This window comes from Lycorma delicatula, chromosome 9, assembly GCF_047948215.1.
Source record: "Lycorma delicatula isolate Av1 chromosome 9, ASM4794821v1, whole genome shotgun sequence".
NCBI lineage: Eukaryota > Metazoa > Arthropoda > Insecta > Hemiptera > Fulgoridae > Lycorma > Lycorma delicatula.
Window position 1 is genome coordinate 56,251,834 of NC_134463.1, and position 16,618 is coordinate 56,268,451.

Consider the following 16,618-nt stretch of genomic DNA (forward strand, 5'->3'; position numbering starts at 1 on the left):
TTTATAACTGTCGTTAGGATAAAAGGTCTCCCTTCCGTACATATTTTAATAATGAAACATTCTTTTACAGATGGGAAATTTCGGTTTTGTTGTTGGTAATAATCAGCTATATAATTATTCCATTATTGCTCAGTTTATTGTTACCTGTCTACGGGAAAGCCAAAAGAAGTTAATATTTTTTGCGTGTCTGTATGGTATATATTGGTGTTGTTAGTTCCATTCTAGAACCAAAACGGCTGGACCGATTTTGTCAAATGAGGTGTCTCGTTAGCTTCATCTTGACATTGTGGATGACAAAAGATAGTCGACGTCATGAAAATAATAAATATGAGGTATTAAAAACGTTTTTAAACCTCCAGGAATATGGATATTAAACGAAAACTCAACAAGATGGTTTAGAAAAAATAAATGAAAAATTATTAATTCAATCAACTTTTTATAAATTCAAGTTCATATATACTTTATGACGTAATTGTTTTTTTTTTGTTTTGTTAATTATTTATTGCAAACTTTATTGATAATTCTGACATTAAGTATACTAAGCAAGAATAACTTTTTAAAATTAAATATTGATAGATAAATAATAGGGATATTGCTGCCATTATCCATGAAGCATTGTATGTGAGATTTCCCATTTCTCCATTACCGAAATGTTAACTGAGCATTCAATTTGAATATACTAGAGGAGTTAAATTGCTGTACGATCAGACAAATTTAAAAGTAGTGGCACGTTTGAAAAAAAAAAAACGTGCTACTAAGAAATTAATTAAGTTTTCTAAAACGTGAATAAGAAAGGTTTAAAAAAGAGAAAAAGTAATTTATCAATATTAAATGTGGTATTTTCAAAGAATATTTTGTAGTTATATTTATATATTTATATTTTATATTTTTCTAAAATAATTCTCAATTTTTGCTCTCAAATTAAAAAAAAGGAAAAAATAGAAAACTGCTTTAGAAATTCTAGAATTTCTAATCAATCTGAGTCGCTGATTTCCTCCTTTTTTAAAAAAAAATAAAAAACATCTATCAAGAAAACGTTCTTTATGCAATGAAAAAATGATAAGTTCATAAACTTGTTTTAAATATAGAAGTTCTATGCAATAGAAACAGATATGAATGTAAATTTTTATGTAAAGAATATTTTGGGACTAATATTACGTCGGGACAGATATTAAAACAGGTTTGAAGGATTGATTATGTTTAAAAATGACGAAATATGTAATTGAGATTAATATTTTCAGTTCCGTTATCATTGATAACAATGATGCAACTTTTTTTTTTTTAGAGGTGCCCTTATATATTTCTTTACTAGTATTTCAGTGAAATAAATCTCACTTATTTTAAAATGAATTTAACAAACTGAGCTTCAAACCTAAATTTATTTAATAAACAGAAAAAATTAATGATAAAAGTAAAATTTGTTAACTCTACTGAATGTGGAAGGTTTAACCACTACCAAAAATGATTTTACTATATTAATAAAACAATAAATAACACTATTTTCTAGGACACCGAAATCATCACTGAATATTGATTATCGATTAGGTTTTTTTATTACATCTCTACGATTTTTAAAATTTAAAAAACCAAAAGTCTAGAAATAGAATATACAGAAGAATATTATATATAAAATATTTGAGGGTATTTTGAGAAAGGCACGATGATGTAAAAGAAGAATGTTTCAAAGATGAAAGATAAGCTCAAAGAAGGAGTAAAACGTGATAAGTGAAGCATGTGGGTGTTAGAAAGTAGATTAAATTCGTGTTTTTAACTTACGCGTAGAATATAAACCCTGAAACGTATGATAATTTTCGTTTAATTATTTTTAAATGATGATATCATACACGCTTTGGTTATCATTTATCAATTTAAAAGCAAATAATGTCGGTTATGTAATAAAACGCCGACTAAATTCTAATAGGTTATTCGATTAAAAATATAGGGTGTCCCAAAAGTAACGCAGGGTTTAAGTTTACAAAATTAACCTTTATTTATGCATGAACTGGCAAGGTTTGTGACATACTTTGTAAGAGTAAACATTCCATTTAATATGGAAAATAATGTACGGCAAATGACCTCCACGTCTCATATGATTCTAGCATAATCTTTTGATAAAATTTTCAATTACATTTTCGCAGACTTGTAGCTCAATTTTTGCGATAATATGTCTACATTTCTACGAGTACCTTAAGTTCAGGAATTATAGCTACGCGTGTGCTGTAAACCTTGAACTTTATAAATTCCCATAAATAAAAGTCACACGGTGTAAGATAGCATGACGTTTGGCCAATTGTGATCACTGATATAAGAAATCAACTAATCAACGCCCATTAAATTTCTGCTGTTTTTAATACTGCTTGTTTTTTTTTTATAAAAATAAAAAATAAAGGAAAAGAAAAAACTGAAACCAAATAATAATTTATTTATTTGGACTTAATTTTTTTGAAATTTAACAACGTAAAATAAATGTTTGATGAATATGGTAATATTCCGACATATGTATTCTTTACTTTAATATCAATCGCTAACTAAAAGATAGTTATTTTAAAAGGACTTCAAAATTCTACGATAACATTTCAAAAATACTATTCACTGAATGGATGGATTACAAACCTCTAACTTTAAATATTGATAAAATTGTAATATTGCGCTTCTTATATATATGTAATACTGATAATCAGTTGGATATAATTCCAATTAATGATAACGATAACATTTCTGTTGAACGTAAAATTAAATTTTTGAATGTTTTTTTTAAATGATAGATTTCTTTGGGGTGATGAAGTCGATTCCGTTTGAAAAAATCAAACCGTATTGTTTTGTCTTAATATTGACGTAAATTCCGAAATAAATTGTCATCTTTTGGTATTTCGCAAAATGGTGGAACGAGTTTTCAAGATATGAAAATGGGCTGTTAGATCACTATTTGGCACCCCAAGTATGAATCATTTAGATCAATATATAGTAAACTGAAAATGCTAACTTATCCATATGTTTATATATAAATGAATTTTCAATTTTTGCTAAAAATAATACTCATTTGTTCTTTTTTTTTACTTCCTTGAATCCATTTTGACTAGTTTCGGCGCGACGTCTGTACGTATGTATCTCGCATAACTAAAAAACGATTATCCGTAGGATGTTGAAATTTTGGATTTAGGATTGTTGTAACATCTAGTTGTGCATCTCCCTTTTTGATTACAATTGACTGGACCAAAAGTGTCCAAAAAAGCCCAACATCCGAAAAAAAATTGGATTTTGCACTTTTTCTTAACTGCAGTAATAAGCTCTCATTGAGAGATTTTCAAAGATATATCCTAAGCGGTACTTATTTCTATTGGTTCCAGAGTTATAGCCAAATAAAACTTTAATTAATGAAATAATTGGATCTTACAAGGAGAAGGCAAATCGATTTTTATCAGACTTCATCTCTTTTTTTAATTTTTTTTTTTTATTTAAATGTTCAGATTTATTAATAATAATTCTGATTGTAAACCTCTGATTGTAAAAAAAAAATTGCGATAAATAATAATTCAATAGTAACAATAAAAAAAAAATCAGAAGTTACTAATGAAACAAAATTTATGTACTTTTCATTTTAAAAAAATGTGTATATGTAATTTAATAGGCGTACAAGGAAGTCATGTGGTGTCCACATCAGATTTTTTAAAACATCCATCTGTACTAAATTGAAAAAATTATTTTTGTATAATATATATAACTTGACACAATATTTCGGCTGATAAGAAAAGACTGAAGTTATTGCTTCCTTTGTAATTTTTAATAAATTATTGAACTACTTAAAAACAAATTTATTTAAAATACCATTAAACAGTTTTCTTTTACACAAAAGAGTACTACTCTGACTGATGAATTTTTAAATAGTACTAACTAAAAACAAATCCTGAATTTTCTGCATCGTGTTCAACATGTAGATAAATACGCGTACAAATAATTTTCAATAACGCCTCAGTAATTGTGATTTAATTTGTAGTAATTGTTTTACATTTAATATCTTTATGAGTTTACCTTAACTTATTATTTCATATCAATATTTTTTTAAAATTATTACGGATTTTAATGTATCTAATTTATCATCAATTATGTACTTTTAAAGCTGCTCAGATCAAGGCTTTATCACAGTTTCCGTTGATCTATCCAGACAAATAATGGGACAGTTCGTTTTTTATTCGTAGAATATCTTATCTACTCACTCCTGATATATTTGTTATGCACTGTTCAAAATAAACTAGTTATCAACGAAAAGTTTAGCAACATTTTCCCGAAAGAACTTATTATTATTGATATCTCAAATATTAATTAAATTCTACTCTCTAATTTCTACTCTCGCTAGATTAATACAATGAATTTATCTTGCGTTTTGGTGGCTTTATGGTAAATCTTTTTTTAATTATTACAAATTTAGGTTTTACGCCATTTTATGATTTTACACTAATGATTTTACACATTTTATGATTTAAAAAATTTATATTTGTATAATTTATGCTGTTTAGTAAACATTACATTAGTACGATTGAACGAACTTGATCGCTTACATCCTGTTATAGCGTAATGATTATTACAAAATAAAAATTTTTGTACCATTTTGAGTTGGACCAGAATGCCTATCGCGACCAATCGTGTATTTTTGTAATGCTATAACAATGTTTAATCGCAAACCGATATCGAAATCAAAATCTGAGACAAAAAGTATTTACACAAATGCATATAGAATTCAATAACGAACTGTTGGTTCATTGAATAAGTTTAGTTAATTTAGATACTTAAGTCATGAAAAATATCTGTTTCAGATATAGAATTGAAAAATAAATTCGTTAATTTTATAATATATAAATGTCATATTTTTAAACGAGTGTGAATATGTCTTCGATTTTATTTAACGATCTGTATAATGCAATAAAAATAAAACCGATTTTTAATTTTAATAAAATTATTTAATTTGTAAGGTAACGAGATATTTATTTTTTTGCAATAATTATAAAAAAAAACTTCATAAAAATAATCTTTAGTCTAGATAACGATGTAGTAATTTGCCATTTACAGAAAAAACAAATCATGTTTAAACTTATTACCCATTAATATTAATATTTTTATAGAATATCGGATAAAAAACCAACCATATTATAAGTATTTATTTATAGCTCTTAAAATTTAGATAAATTATACAGTTATCTTAACTGTATGTTAGAATATTTAAATGACATGCAAGGACACGTGTATAGAATCATCCTCTTCAAAATGATATGTTATGATATGCAAGGACAAATGTTTCTAATACTAGTGAAATTGTCATAACATTACATGTAATGTTATAACTTATTAAAATGATGTAGTATTTGAATCGCATATATTTATAGTATTACAAATCGTTAGTTTATGAATATAACAGTTTTATACATTGAATAATACTATCAATTGTTGCACACTTAAACCTACATCTGATATATATATATATATAATTTACCAAATGAGATTTTCACGTATAAATTATTTGCATAAATAAATATGTTCATTTAAAATGATTATTTTAATAATTTAAAATATTAAATGTAAAAAAAATGTTTAAATATTTTTTATAATTATAATTTTATGTGAAATTGGTATTAAGGTACACCTCGCGACTGGAGAACGCTGACAAGCAGAAGATAATGAGAAATGAAAAATATATTAATTTTAATGCATTGGTTACAAAAATCGATTTTACTTATACATTCAGAACTACCTCCTTCCACATACGTAACGTATATCAACGCCCAGTAAAAACTACTGAAAATAAATAGATGAAAATTTGTAAATACGTTCTTCTTACGTTGTAAATGTACATTAAAGTATGTATTTGAAATTAAGGGGTTGAAATGGAATAACAATGAATTTACTATTTTTTGAATTTCTCATAACAAATTAAGATATCAACTTGATTTTTGGTGTGTGTAATCTTCATATGAATATCTAAAAACAAATTTCTGGATTTTTTTAAATTTCCAGTTTAAAGGGTATTTTTATTTGTTTATCCTCCGGAATCACCGTTAGGTATTGTTTTAGAGGATGAGATAAATGATTTGTAGCGTGTGTGAAAATGCCATGCCTAATAGGGATTCGAACCTGGACCTCCGGATGAAAGGCTGAGATTCTACCGCTTGCGCCATAGAGGCCGGCGAGTTTAAAGGGTAAAAATTATTTTTTTAGTTTTTTTTGAAACTCGGGTATTTTTTCATTTTAACAAATGAAGATATCAACTTGATTTTTGTTGTGTGCAATCTTCATGAATATCTAAAAACCAATTTACAGTTTTTTTATAAATTCTTCCTTGAAAAGGATGAGGAAAGGTAAAAAAAAAGTTTGAACAATGATTGCAAATTTTCCCCATTTTCGACTGTACTAAACAAGATATTCATTAGATTTGGGCTTGCAAATACTGTTCAGATAATTATCTAAAAACCGTTTTTTTTTTGTTTTTTTTTAATTTCGATTTTTTTAAGGGGTGGACGGTGTACAGAGGTCCAATCAACACAGCCACTATTATTATTATACATGCGACGTGACTGGCTGCACCCGCCTCCGGTTACTTGACTAAAAAACATAAAATAAAATAAAAAATTGACCGCGAAGGGAAACGCAAGCAACCATTTAGCGCGGGCGAAGCCGCGACGAGGATGTTCGTATATAAATAAATATATTACATGGATTGAACGTCACTAAAATATTTTCATTAATTATTTTTATTATTTAGAGTTGTAATCTGGTTTTCATATTTATTTAAACAGAAGAAGAAGAATTCGCGCTTTTTCACATTTTTGAATATTTTAAAAACAACTTTAAAGTGATTATTTATAAATAAATATATATATATATATATAAATAGTGCACTTGTACACCTAGTAGTGCACTTGTGCACTTAGTAGTGCACTTTATATATATATATATATATATATATATATATATATATAGTGCACTACACAATAAAACAATGTTTTTATCACTAAATATAGAAGTCATTTATCACAGTTTACTGCCATTATGGCAGGTCCTTTCGCGGCTGCTGCTTTCCGCCTTATTCTGTCCTTTGGTAGCCTCTTTGTTTCCGGATATACTCCCTTTTCCACAATCCCATCTACTATTTTCTTCTTCTTTTTCAATTATTATTCTTCTACTATTTTCTCTTTCTTCTTCTTTCTTTCCTTCCATTCACCAAGCCTTCTATCGCATCCACTAATAAACACCTTCTTCTCATACAATGTCCTAGCCAGTTCCGTTTCCTATATTGTTACATTTGTTACATGATCTTGCCATCTGACATTTATCATTCTGCGTTACACCCTCAATTCGTTTTCTGTTTGCTTTTCTCATCGTCCACGTTTCAGCTCCATAGAGCATCACACTCCAAATGAAACATTTATTAATCTCTTCCTTAACGCTAAGTTTAACTTTCCTTGTTAGCAGTCGTCCCTTCTTATTAAATGCCTGCTTACTTCTTGATATTCTTGTTTTAATTTCTATTGTGCTAGTCAGGTCAGGTCATCAGTTATAAAGCTCCCAAATATAGAATAAATATATGAATCATTATGAAGTAGTTTCTAAATTTAAAATATATATATATATATATATTAAAACATTCTCTTATTATTTCTGTTCAGGAATTCACACAGATTAATTCTATTACTATGCAACACCCATGCAGTAAAAATTCGTTAAATTTTTAATGGAATATACTATTGATGGGTGTACAAAATGCATTCATTACTTGTGATTAATAGTCTATTCTTTACTGTAGTCAGAATTTACTGAAGGGGCATGGAGGACGTTTAGTATCAAGTGTGCATACTCAAACCAGAAGTTTCTGCAAATTAGACAACTTGTACTTAATCGAATGATTTGCATCTTATTCCGGAGGTTCCAGATATCTAGTGTTGTTTTCTTAATTCATGGTTCGAAGGCAACTACATCCCTTCTTCGTGTAGTGAGTATTCTTCTAGCTTATTATACTGAATGATCACTAGTTCAAAATGTGTTCTTAATTAAAGTTTAACAAAATAGCAGAACATAGTGGCCGTGGACAGTTCTAGGAGCTGTTAAACTAAAAATAAGTGAATTGGCTGGGCCTCGAAGTGTCAACTTCCTAAACAGATGGTTAGCGCTTTAACAATCTATCATTTACACACAATCATTTACTTACTATATATTAAAATTAGCTAGTAATTATAGCAGTTAAATTATATATATTTTTTTCTATATTGTACATACCTTAATAAGATCTAAGAATGTTTCCTTTCCATTATTTTTATTCGACCACTTTAAATCTAATTCAATACCATCTAAATCGCATTTTCGAAGAATGCTCACAACACCTCTGACGTAAGCACCACGTCGTTTTATGACGTTTTCAGCAGGATCTGAAGCTACACCTAACACCTGCAGGTCAGGATTTCTAGCTCGCATCGTTTTTATATTGGATATCACATCTGTAAAGAGAAAATAAATAATTTTAAGATTAAAAACAGAAACATTCACAATAAAAGTAATACATATTTTCTATAAAAAATTGAGGATTATTAAACAAACTTTACAAAACTGGTATCTCATATCGATTTGAATTTTGTCTACTATCTTCAGTTTTTCATGTAATGGAGGCTTCGTATAACGAAACTTAATAAAATTGGTTTAAAGTCATTAATTTGTAAAATGATCGACCATTGATATATATATTAGAGCGATTAACAGTTGCAAGTCCACTGACCAAATAAATATAATGGAAAATAGAGAACGTAATGTTAAGGTGCTTGTGATAGATTATCATGCAACTAAACGTTATCTGAAATCATTAAACAATACTTAAAGCTGACTCGTAGATTTTATTAATGTCAAATCTGTGTACGAGTGACTGCATAAATAATAATCATAAAGTTCAATGTCTAGTTTATACTGAATTAAAAATTCCTTCTGTATGTTTCACACAACAATGTTAAAAAAAATGAATAAGAGAAATCTGTAAAAAATATCGCCCTTTTTTACAATTTAGGCAAGATATCAATAATAATTGATATCTATGATTAATGATATCAATTATCAATCTATGATAATTGATATCAATAATAATTGATTAATGCTAATTTTAGCAATAATGAATCAGTTAATTTTAAAGATAGAAAAATACAGAATTCTTCTGTCTTAATGTAAACGTAATAGAAGCTGATAATTTTTTGCCTGTTTTTATTTCTTCCACTAAATGTAATAAACATTTTTAATAATAAGTAATAATGGTAAATTAATAAAAATTAATAGCTTGCATTACGGTGTGCAAGCGTACTGCCGGGTTAATTGTTTAACAACGGATTTTTACAAATGAGGTGTAATTTTGTTCACAATAAAATGCTTAATAAATTTTATGGAAGTAAAAATTTGATCAAACAAATAATTACAAAGATATTGAAGATTAAAAAATTGAAAGGGGTGCCATTTTGAAAATTTTCAAAAGTGATGTTTTCAAAATTTTTTATTTTCTAAAACAAGACAACTAAGAACTTAGAAAAATACTTAGATTTTCCAAGTTTAATTAAAGTAGGTTTATCCGTTCCTGAGAAATAATTTTTTTGTTGAAAATCACAAAATGGCGTCCAGAAGGAAAACAACAAAGCAAAATAGGACTTATGTCGATATAAAATTTTTTGCTTATTTTGGTGTCCTGAATTAGTTCCTGAAGTTCGGTTAATACGCCCCGGAACACTCTGTATATATATATATATATATATATATATATAATTTTTTTTTAATTAAAAAAATTACAATACTTTCTAATCAGACTGCAACTAGATCATTCCTAGCTGATAAATGAAAGAACAGTTGCAAAATTTTATTTTTTATAAAAAATAAACACTGATAATAAATATATACCGTATTCCATATAAGTTGATAGCATATCAAAACTGTATCTGGTATGGATAGAATATTAAAACATCTACATTAATAAATTTAAGTATATGTATAAAATCAGCAGATTTTATTTTCTCCTATTTTACAGTGACAGAAACTCAAAATTACATATATAGCACAGTTTTTCAATTAAAATTTCATTGTAATTTGTTCCCTATCTTTAGCTTGGAATCTGATTTATAAAGTCTATTATGGAAAATGTATTGCATTCAATTCTGTAATGTAAGTTTGTGTAATTTTTCTTTCTTTATCATATATTTTTACTTTATTTTTATAGCTCCGTCCTCATGCTTTCATTTACTGTAATATATATATTTAAAAAAAATAAATTGTAGACATATTTTAACGTTTTTTTATTATCTTTACGTATCTTCTTATTTTTACTGCTTTAAAAAAAAGTTAATTAAAATAATACTGAATTTTTAATTATTAAGTATGCTTAGGATAATAAAAAATATATACAGACTAAAATAATCATATTATAAAATTATTTTTAACATATTTATATTAATTATAGAGTTATTTAACAATAACAGCTACGATAAACTTGTGTTACAAGCGTAAAATTATACCAAACACGCAATAAATTGATGTGGACACATTCTACAGTTCGTAGCAATATGGGACAACATGATAATTATATTCATGAAAAATTACGGCGTGATGTATTTCTATAGGGATACAATAAGAGGAATACGGTGTAATAATAGACATCATATAATTGGAGAAAAAAATTAATATAACTTGTGGTAAATTTTATGAATGATAAATAAAAATATATAGTTATATATATAAATATGTGTGTGTGAGTATGTGGCCTATAAAGTATATAATTATTAGCTGAGAACAAAATGTGAACTGAAAAAACAAGGCTAAAAATATTAAGTGAAACTATTTTAAGTAGGTCGTTGGTTTTAATAAATAATTTTTCAAAAAATTATTAAATGATATTTATTTAATTATTTCGTTTAAAGACCTATTATTATATAGAAATTTAAGTTTCATTAAAATTTATATATATATATCTATAATAATATTAAATTAAATTAAGAAAGATTTGAAGATTGTCTAATAATTAAGCAATACTTATTTTTATAAACTTGACGGCTAACGAAATCAATGTTAAGAAGGTTATAGAAAGAAGGCCTTAAGGCAATCATTCATTTGTTATAGATATTTCAACACACAGTATCAAAACGCTAACCCTAAAATCACTAATGTAAGTACTAATGATTGAGATTTATTTCGTGTCCAAGGATAAATTCAATGAGTTATCTATCATTCCGATACAAATTAGCCAGTCATTCTTCGAATACCAAACAGTTAAATGAGTTCATTGTAGATTGTTATTTACTACAGAATGAAACAAATAAATAAGTATTTGCTTCAACCATACTATTTCGATCTAAAAAATAATTTTCCGTTATTGTAATGGTTACTAACAAAGATAAATAAATCCTGATAAAAAGGCAAACAGTTTTATCCATAATAAAACACTGTTGTATTTATTTCTTGGTTTCTTTAACATAAAAAACCAATTTGTCATAATAACATTATAATATGATAATATGTCGTAACATCATATGAATATTTACCGTTGCTCACGTTAATTATAAGACTAGCATATCCCACCGGGTTGGTCTAGCGGTAAACGCGCCTTCCTAAATCAGCTGATTTCGAAGTCGAGAGTTCTTTTATATGTATTTGAATACTAGATCGCGGATACCGGTATTCTTTGGTGGTTGGGTTTCAATTAACCACACCTCTCAGAAATGGTCGATCTGAGACTTGTACAAGACTACACTTACATTCATACATATAATCCTCATTCATCCTGTGAAGTAATACCTGACGGTGATTTCCGGAGGTTTAACAGGAAAAAATAAGACTAGCATATGGGTGAGTTATATTCAGTAATTATGTATATTGTAGTATTAACTCATCCTAGTCATTGTTAATTAAATCAATAAAAACGTCATGTTTTAGACATGTAAAAGAAGTGTCGGATGTAGCCGAAAATAGGGTAGCACTATCGGTAGGATAATGACCAACATCAGGGTTCATATAGGTATTGCACATGAAAATGTTGTAAGGAGCTCTGGAAAGCGGGACAGATCGTGCAACTTTTAATCGGGAGTAAGGACCGTCTCCTTTCGGGAATGTTGCGGGTACAATACCATCTCGGGCGATGCCGGGTAGTGGCCGGACTTGCACCCCTGGACCTCCTCTTACGGAAGAGGGAGGAGATATAATTAGAAGGGCAAGTATGGCAGATGCGAAGGGATGGCTTGACAGCAGTGGAATCAGTCGATGAAATAAATAAGGAGAAGTAAATAAGTAAAAAGTTATTGTTTTAGTATTAAATTGTTAATACGTAGATATAATTCAATGAAATTTTATATAAATATTGCTGAGACTTTGGTTGCAGGATTCGTGAATCATAGTAGCTGAAAAACTGAATAGTAGTATATTATTATACTATTCCAACAGTTTCATATTTATTATATATATATATTTAGTAGGCTTTCATTGATTTTTTTTTTTTTAATGTAGTAAGCATAATAGTACAATTTATTCTATTGTGCGTACTTATGAGTAGATGCAGTGTTACTTAATAGTAATAATAATAATATCTGAATTGTATTATTATAATTTTAAATGTTATAATATTAAACGTTTACTTTTATTTTTATACTTACAATATTATACAATGTAGGATATGCAACAATTAAAATCGTGATTAACACGCCCAACATTTTTAAAAGAGAGAAACGTTTCATTTAGTTTAATGCAACAAATATCGACTTATTAGGAATAGTTTTATTCTACGTCATTGTATTAATAATTATTACTTCTTATATTACGAAAATGTCAGTTAATTAATTACTATTTTTTTAATTTATTTATGTATTATTATTATTATAATTGAAAAAAATTAGATGGTGACCTACTCCTTTTAAAGAACCGCAAAGTGTTTGATGTCTACATTAAAAAAAAACTGACTTATGTTTAGTAATTGATGTTAGATGTTATTCCATTTTAACATACATAATTATTAATTTAATAAGTTATAATTCTGTAATTAGTGCATTATTAACATTGTTTAAGAATAAGTATTTACCTATTTAAGGTTATATAATTACTGTCATTCATTTATAATATTCCTCATTAAATTAACTAACTATGTGTTTAAAATATTATGAAAAAGTAGATAACAAAATAAAAAAAATATTATTTATCTCAATTTAATCTACGGGAAATAACAATATAGCAAAGCAGAATCACTTTTAAAAACTGAATGAAAAATCTTAAGAACGACCATGATCTAAGAAAAACGAAAAACGGATACAGAATGAAATCAAATAAAGAAAATTAGAAAATTAAAGAAAAAAAATAACAGAAAAAGATAACATTTTAAAGATTTAGAAATCACAATACGAAAAAGATGATTCGAATGAATTCAGATAGACTGAATAAAAAACGTTTTGATAAATTTTGGAAATATAAAACTCCGCACCCAAACATAAAACAAGTAAAAGTAAACCTAAATAAAACAAATATAGAAATCTGTCAAGATAGAAATAAATTTAGAGAAAAACCCGTAGAATAGAGGTTCTTGTGAATGTAAAAAAGAAAAGAGAACGCATTTTCTGGACAGAAGAAAGAAAAATACAGCATAATGAAAGAATGAAACAATTCTGGAGAAGAAAGAGGGAAAATCAGAACAGAAGGGATTGAAAAATGATATTTGCGTGGTCCTCTGCAGGCTTATACGGAAAAAATAAAAATAAAACAATTGACATAAATCGGATAACAGGATTTTTTTTTAGTTATTATAAACATCACTATTGTGTTGACGTCAGGAAGTTTGAGAAAATGAAATTATAATTAACTTTATTACTTAATTTAATCATACTTAATTTAACATTGTTTTATAATACAATTTAATATTTATTACTTAACTCAATTATACTTAATTTATATTATTTGTAAAAGATGAAAGATTAGGTGTCCACAAGGGTCTTGCCCGTTTTGTGGCACCATCCCTTTTCTATTAATCTTTTTAGTTAGAGTAAGGGGAAAAAGTAAACAGTTTTATCTTATTTAGGAGGATTAGTTTTGGTTCAATTCATGATTTACTCCTGTGGAAACTTATCTTTTCTGCAGTTAAGTATAGAGAAGCTCAATCGTCGTCAAATATTTATGTTTACTAATAAACCTTTCATCCAGTGCTACCCGCTAAGTTATATATTTAAAAATCTATTACTATGTTAAGACTAATAGTATAAAGCATTATAATTAATTATATATGTAATTATAAACTGTAATCTAAATATTATGTGGAATTTCCCATGGAACATCCTGAATATCGGAGCCCATCTTGTTCATTATAATATAAATTAGAATCATATGTGCAGGGCAGTAACAAGGTCAAGGGAAATATTTATTGTTTTGTTGATAATACAGCTATCGTTCCGGAGGGAAAGATTATTGATGAGATAATAAGCCTACCGAATGATGGAATATCCGTGGTTAAAAACTAGTTTGATTATAATTGTTGGGCGCTTGGCTGTAAAATACATGCTATACATTTTAACAACTCTTAATTACGAAATTGAAGAAAAAAATTCAGTCATAATTAAAATCGTGTTAATCCATGCTTAAAGAGTAGTGTAATCTTTGATTACGTATCGGATTATTATCTTGACAGACAATTAAAATTTTAATTTGCTTATTAATAAATTTTCTATGAATATAACGAAATTTTTTACCGACTTTTCGAAGAAAATTGTTATTACTTTAAGTGCACGGTGGGATTGGGGGGCGAAATTGAATGTTTTACGTTTTGAGGTACACAGAGTACGAAAATACCATTCATTTAAAATGTAATTTCCTTATATACTCGTATACGTATATATAGACTGTGTATAAAATTTGTGGCTCGAAAATCTCCAGACTACTAAATAAATTTCATTGAAATTTAGATTTGCTGCAGTGTATCTGAAGTTGTGCAAGTGAAAATTTAATGAACATTGGACGAGTCGTTCTTCAGTTACGCTCAATTTAAGGTCGACGACAAAACCTCAATTTGAGGTAATATTGTTATTTTCAATACAAAGTCAACATAACCTCAATTTGAGGTTAAAAAAAATCGAAAAGATTTATTTAAATTTCGATATAATTTATTTAAAATCAATTTAGTGAATATTTTAATCATTAAAAAGCAGAAAAAAATTTAAAAAAATGAATTGCATAACTTGACCGGCGTAGTCGAGAAACATTCCCAATTCGAATGACTAAAAACAGCAATGTCCATATTCCAAAATATCATATAGTATTCGAGAACCCACCGGGTTGGTCTAGCGGTAAACTCGTTATCGCAAATCAGCTGATTTCGAAGTCAGAGTTTTTAGGTTCAAATCCTAATAAAGGTAGTTGGTTTTATATGAATTTGAATACTAGATCGTAAATTACAGTGTTCTTTGGTGGTTGGGTTTCAATTAACCCACATCTCAGTATTATACATATCTCAGAAATGGTGGACCTGAGACTGAACAAGACTACACTTCATTTACATTCATACATATTCTCTGAAGTAATACCTTACGGTGGTTCCGAGGTTAAACAGAAAAAGAAAGAGATAACGATATTTCAAGTTAATCAAATATAATATCAAGAATGTTAACTTTATCCAATTTTAAAATATATCTATTCGTATTTACTGCTATTAATAATTTTTCTTGTCTTATTGGATCAATCTGGTCTTGACACATTGATTTAATGATAATCATTAATATTAATAATATCACAATGTCATTTAAATTTAATTAAATCATTTTTTTGATATTTCGATCTTTAATTTTATATATTGTTGTTGAGATTGCATAAAGGTATAATTTGTGTTTTTGAAACATATTTGTTACTCGGCTCCCGGTAATCAGCAAACGTATGCGGATTTCATTACATTTTTTTGTATAATTCTTTTGTAATAAATTATACCATAAACAAATGAATTTAGAGAATATTAAATACATTTCTTTTTAAACTTTTAATTCTATCCTTTTCAAGATAAAATATACATCCTTTTCAGGGTAAAATATTTTTAATTTTTTTTTATAGAATTAATCTTGCAACCTATTACATAACAGTTTAAAAAAATGTTTAGCTACAAAAAAATATTTAGGTGGTGCCATCGTTTTTCGGACTGATGTATAAGTTTTCATCAGCGATGACAAAGAAATAATTGTTTTTTTGTTTTAATTCGTTGCCAGATATGATGGTTTATTTTGCTGCAAATCGAAATGTTGAAATCGGGCTACGATAAGATCGTTCTGTAAAAATTTCACAGATGCTATGACAAAACGTGCTGATTGCATTCTTGAATGTTGTAAGATCAGCATTCCATAGCGCCTTTGACGCATATGCTCTAAACTAATTTCATACTTCTTGTGACGTTTCTAGTCCCTTAAATTCTAAACAGCGCTGGCGTTGACTTTCAAATCGAGCTTTGCGGTCTTGAGGCTACGCAAAGATTCGCACTTGCGTCGAAGTGACAATCGGACTTCACGCTGTTCTGGTGTTTCGTTAGCTCTCAAGTTCGCTTTGTATTGGTAATAAGTATCCAGTCTTGTCCGCTTGGCTTCATTACTCGTATCTTTATTTGTGTTTT

The 16,618-nt window shown here is 27.6% G+C and overlaps 1 protein-coding gene across 2 annotated transcripts in view; it reads right to left on the bottom strand.

Annotated features, from left to right (window-relative positions):
* Window positions 1–16,618, bottom strand: part of LOC142330474 (uncharacterized) — a 259,605-nt gene that overhangs the window by 64,259 nt on the left and 178,728 nt on the right. For both annotated transcript variants that reach the window (XM_075375739.1, XM_075375740.1), the window contains exon 5: window positions 8,263–8,480. In XM_075375739.1, the coding sequence (XP_075231854.1) occupies window positions 8,263–8,480 (218 nt within the window). The remainder of the gene's footprint in view (window positions 1–8,262; window positions 8,481–16,618) is intronic.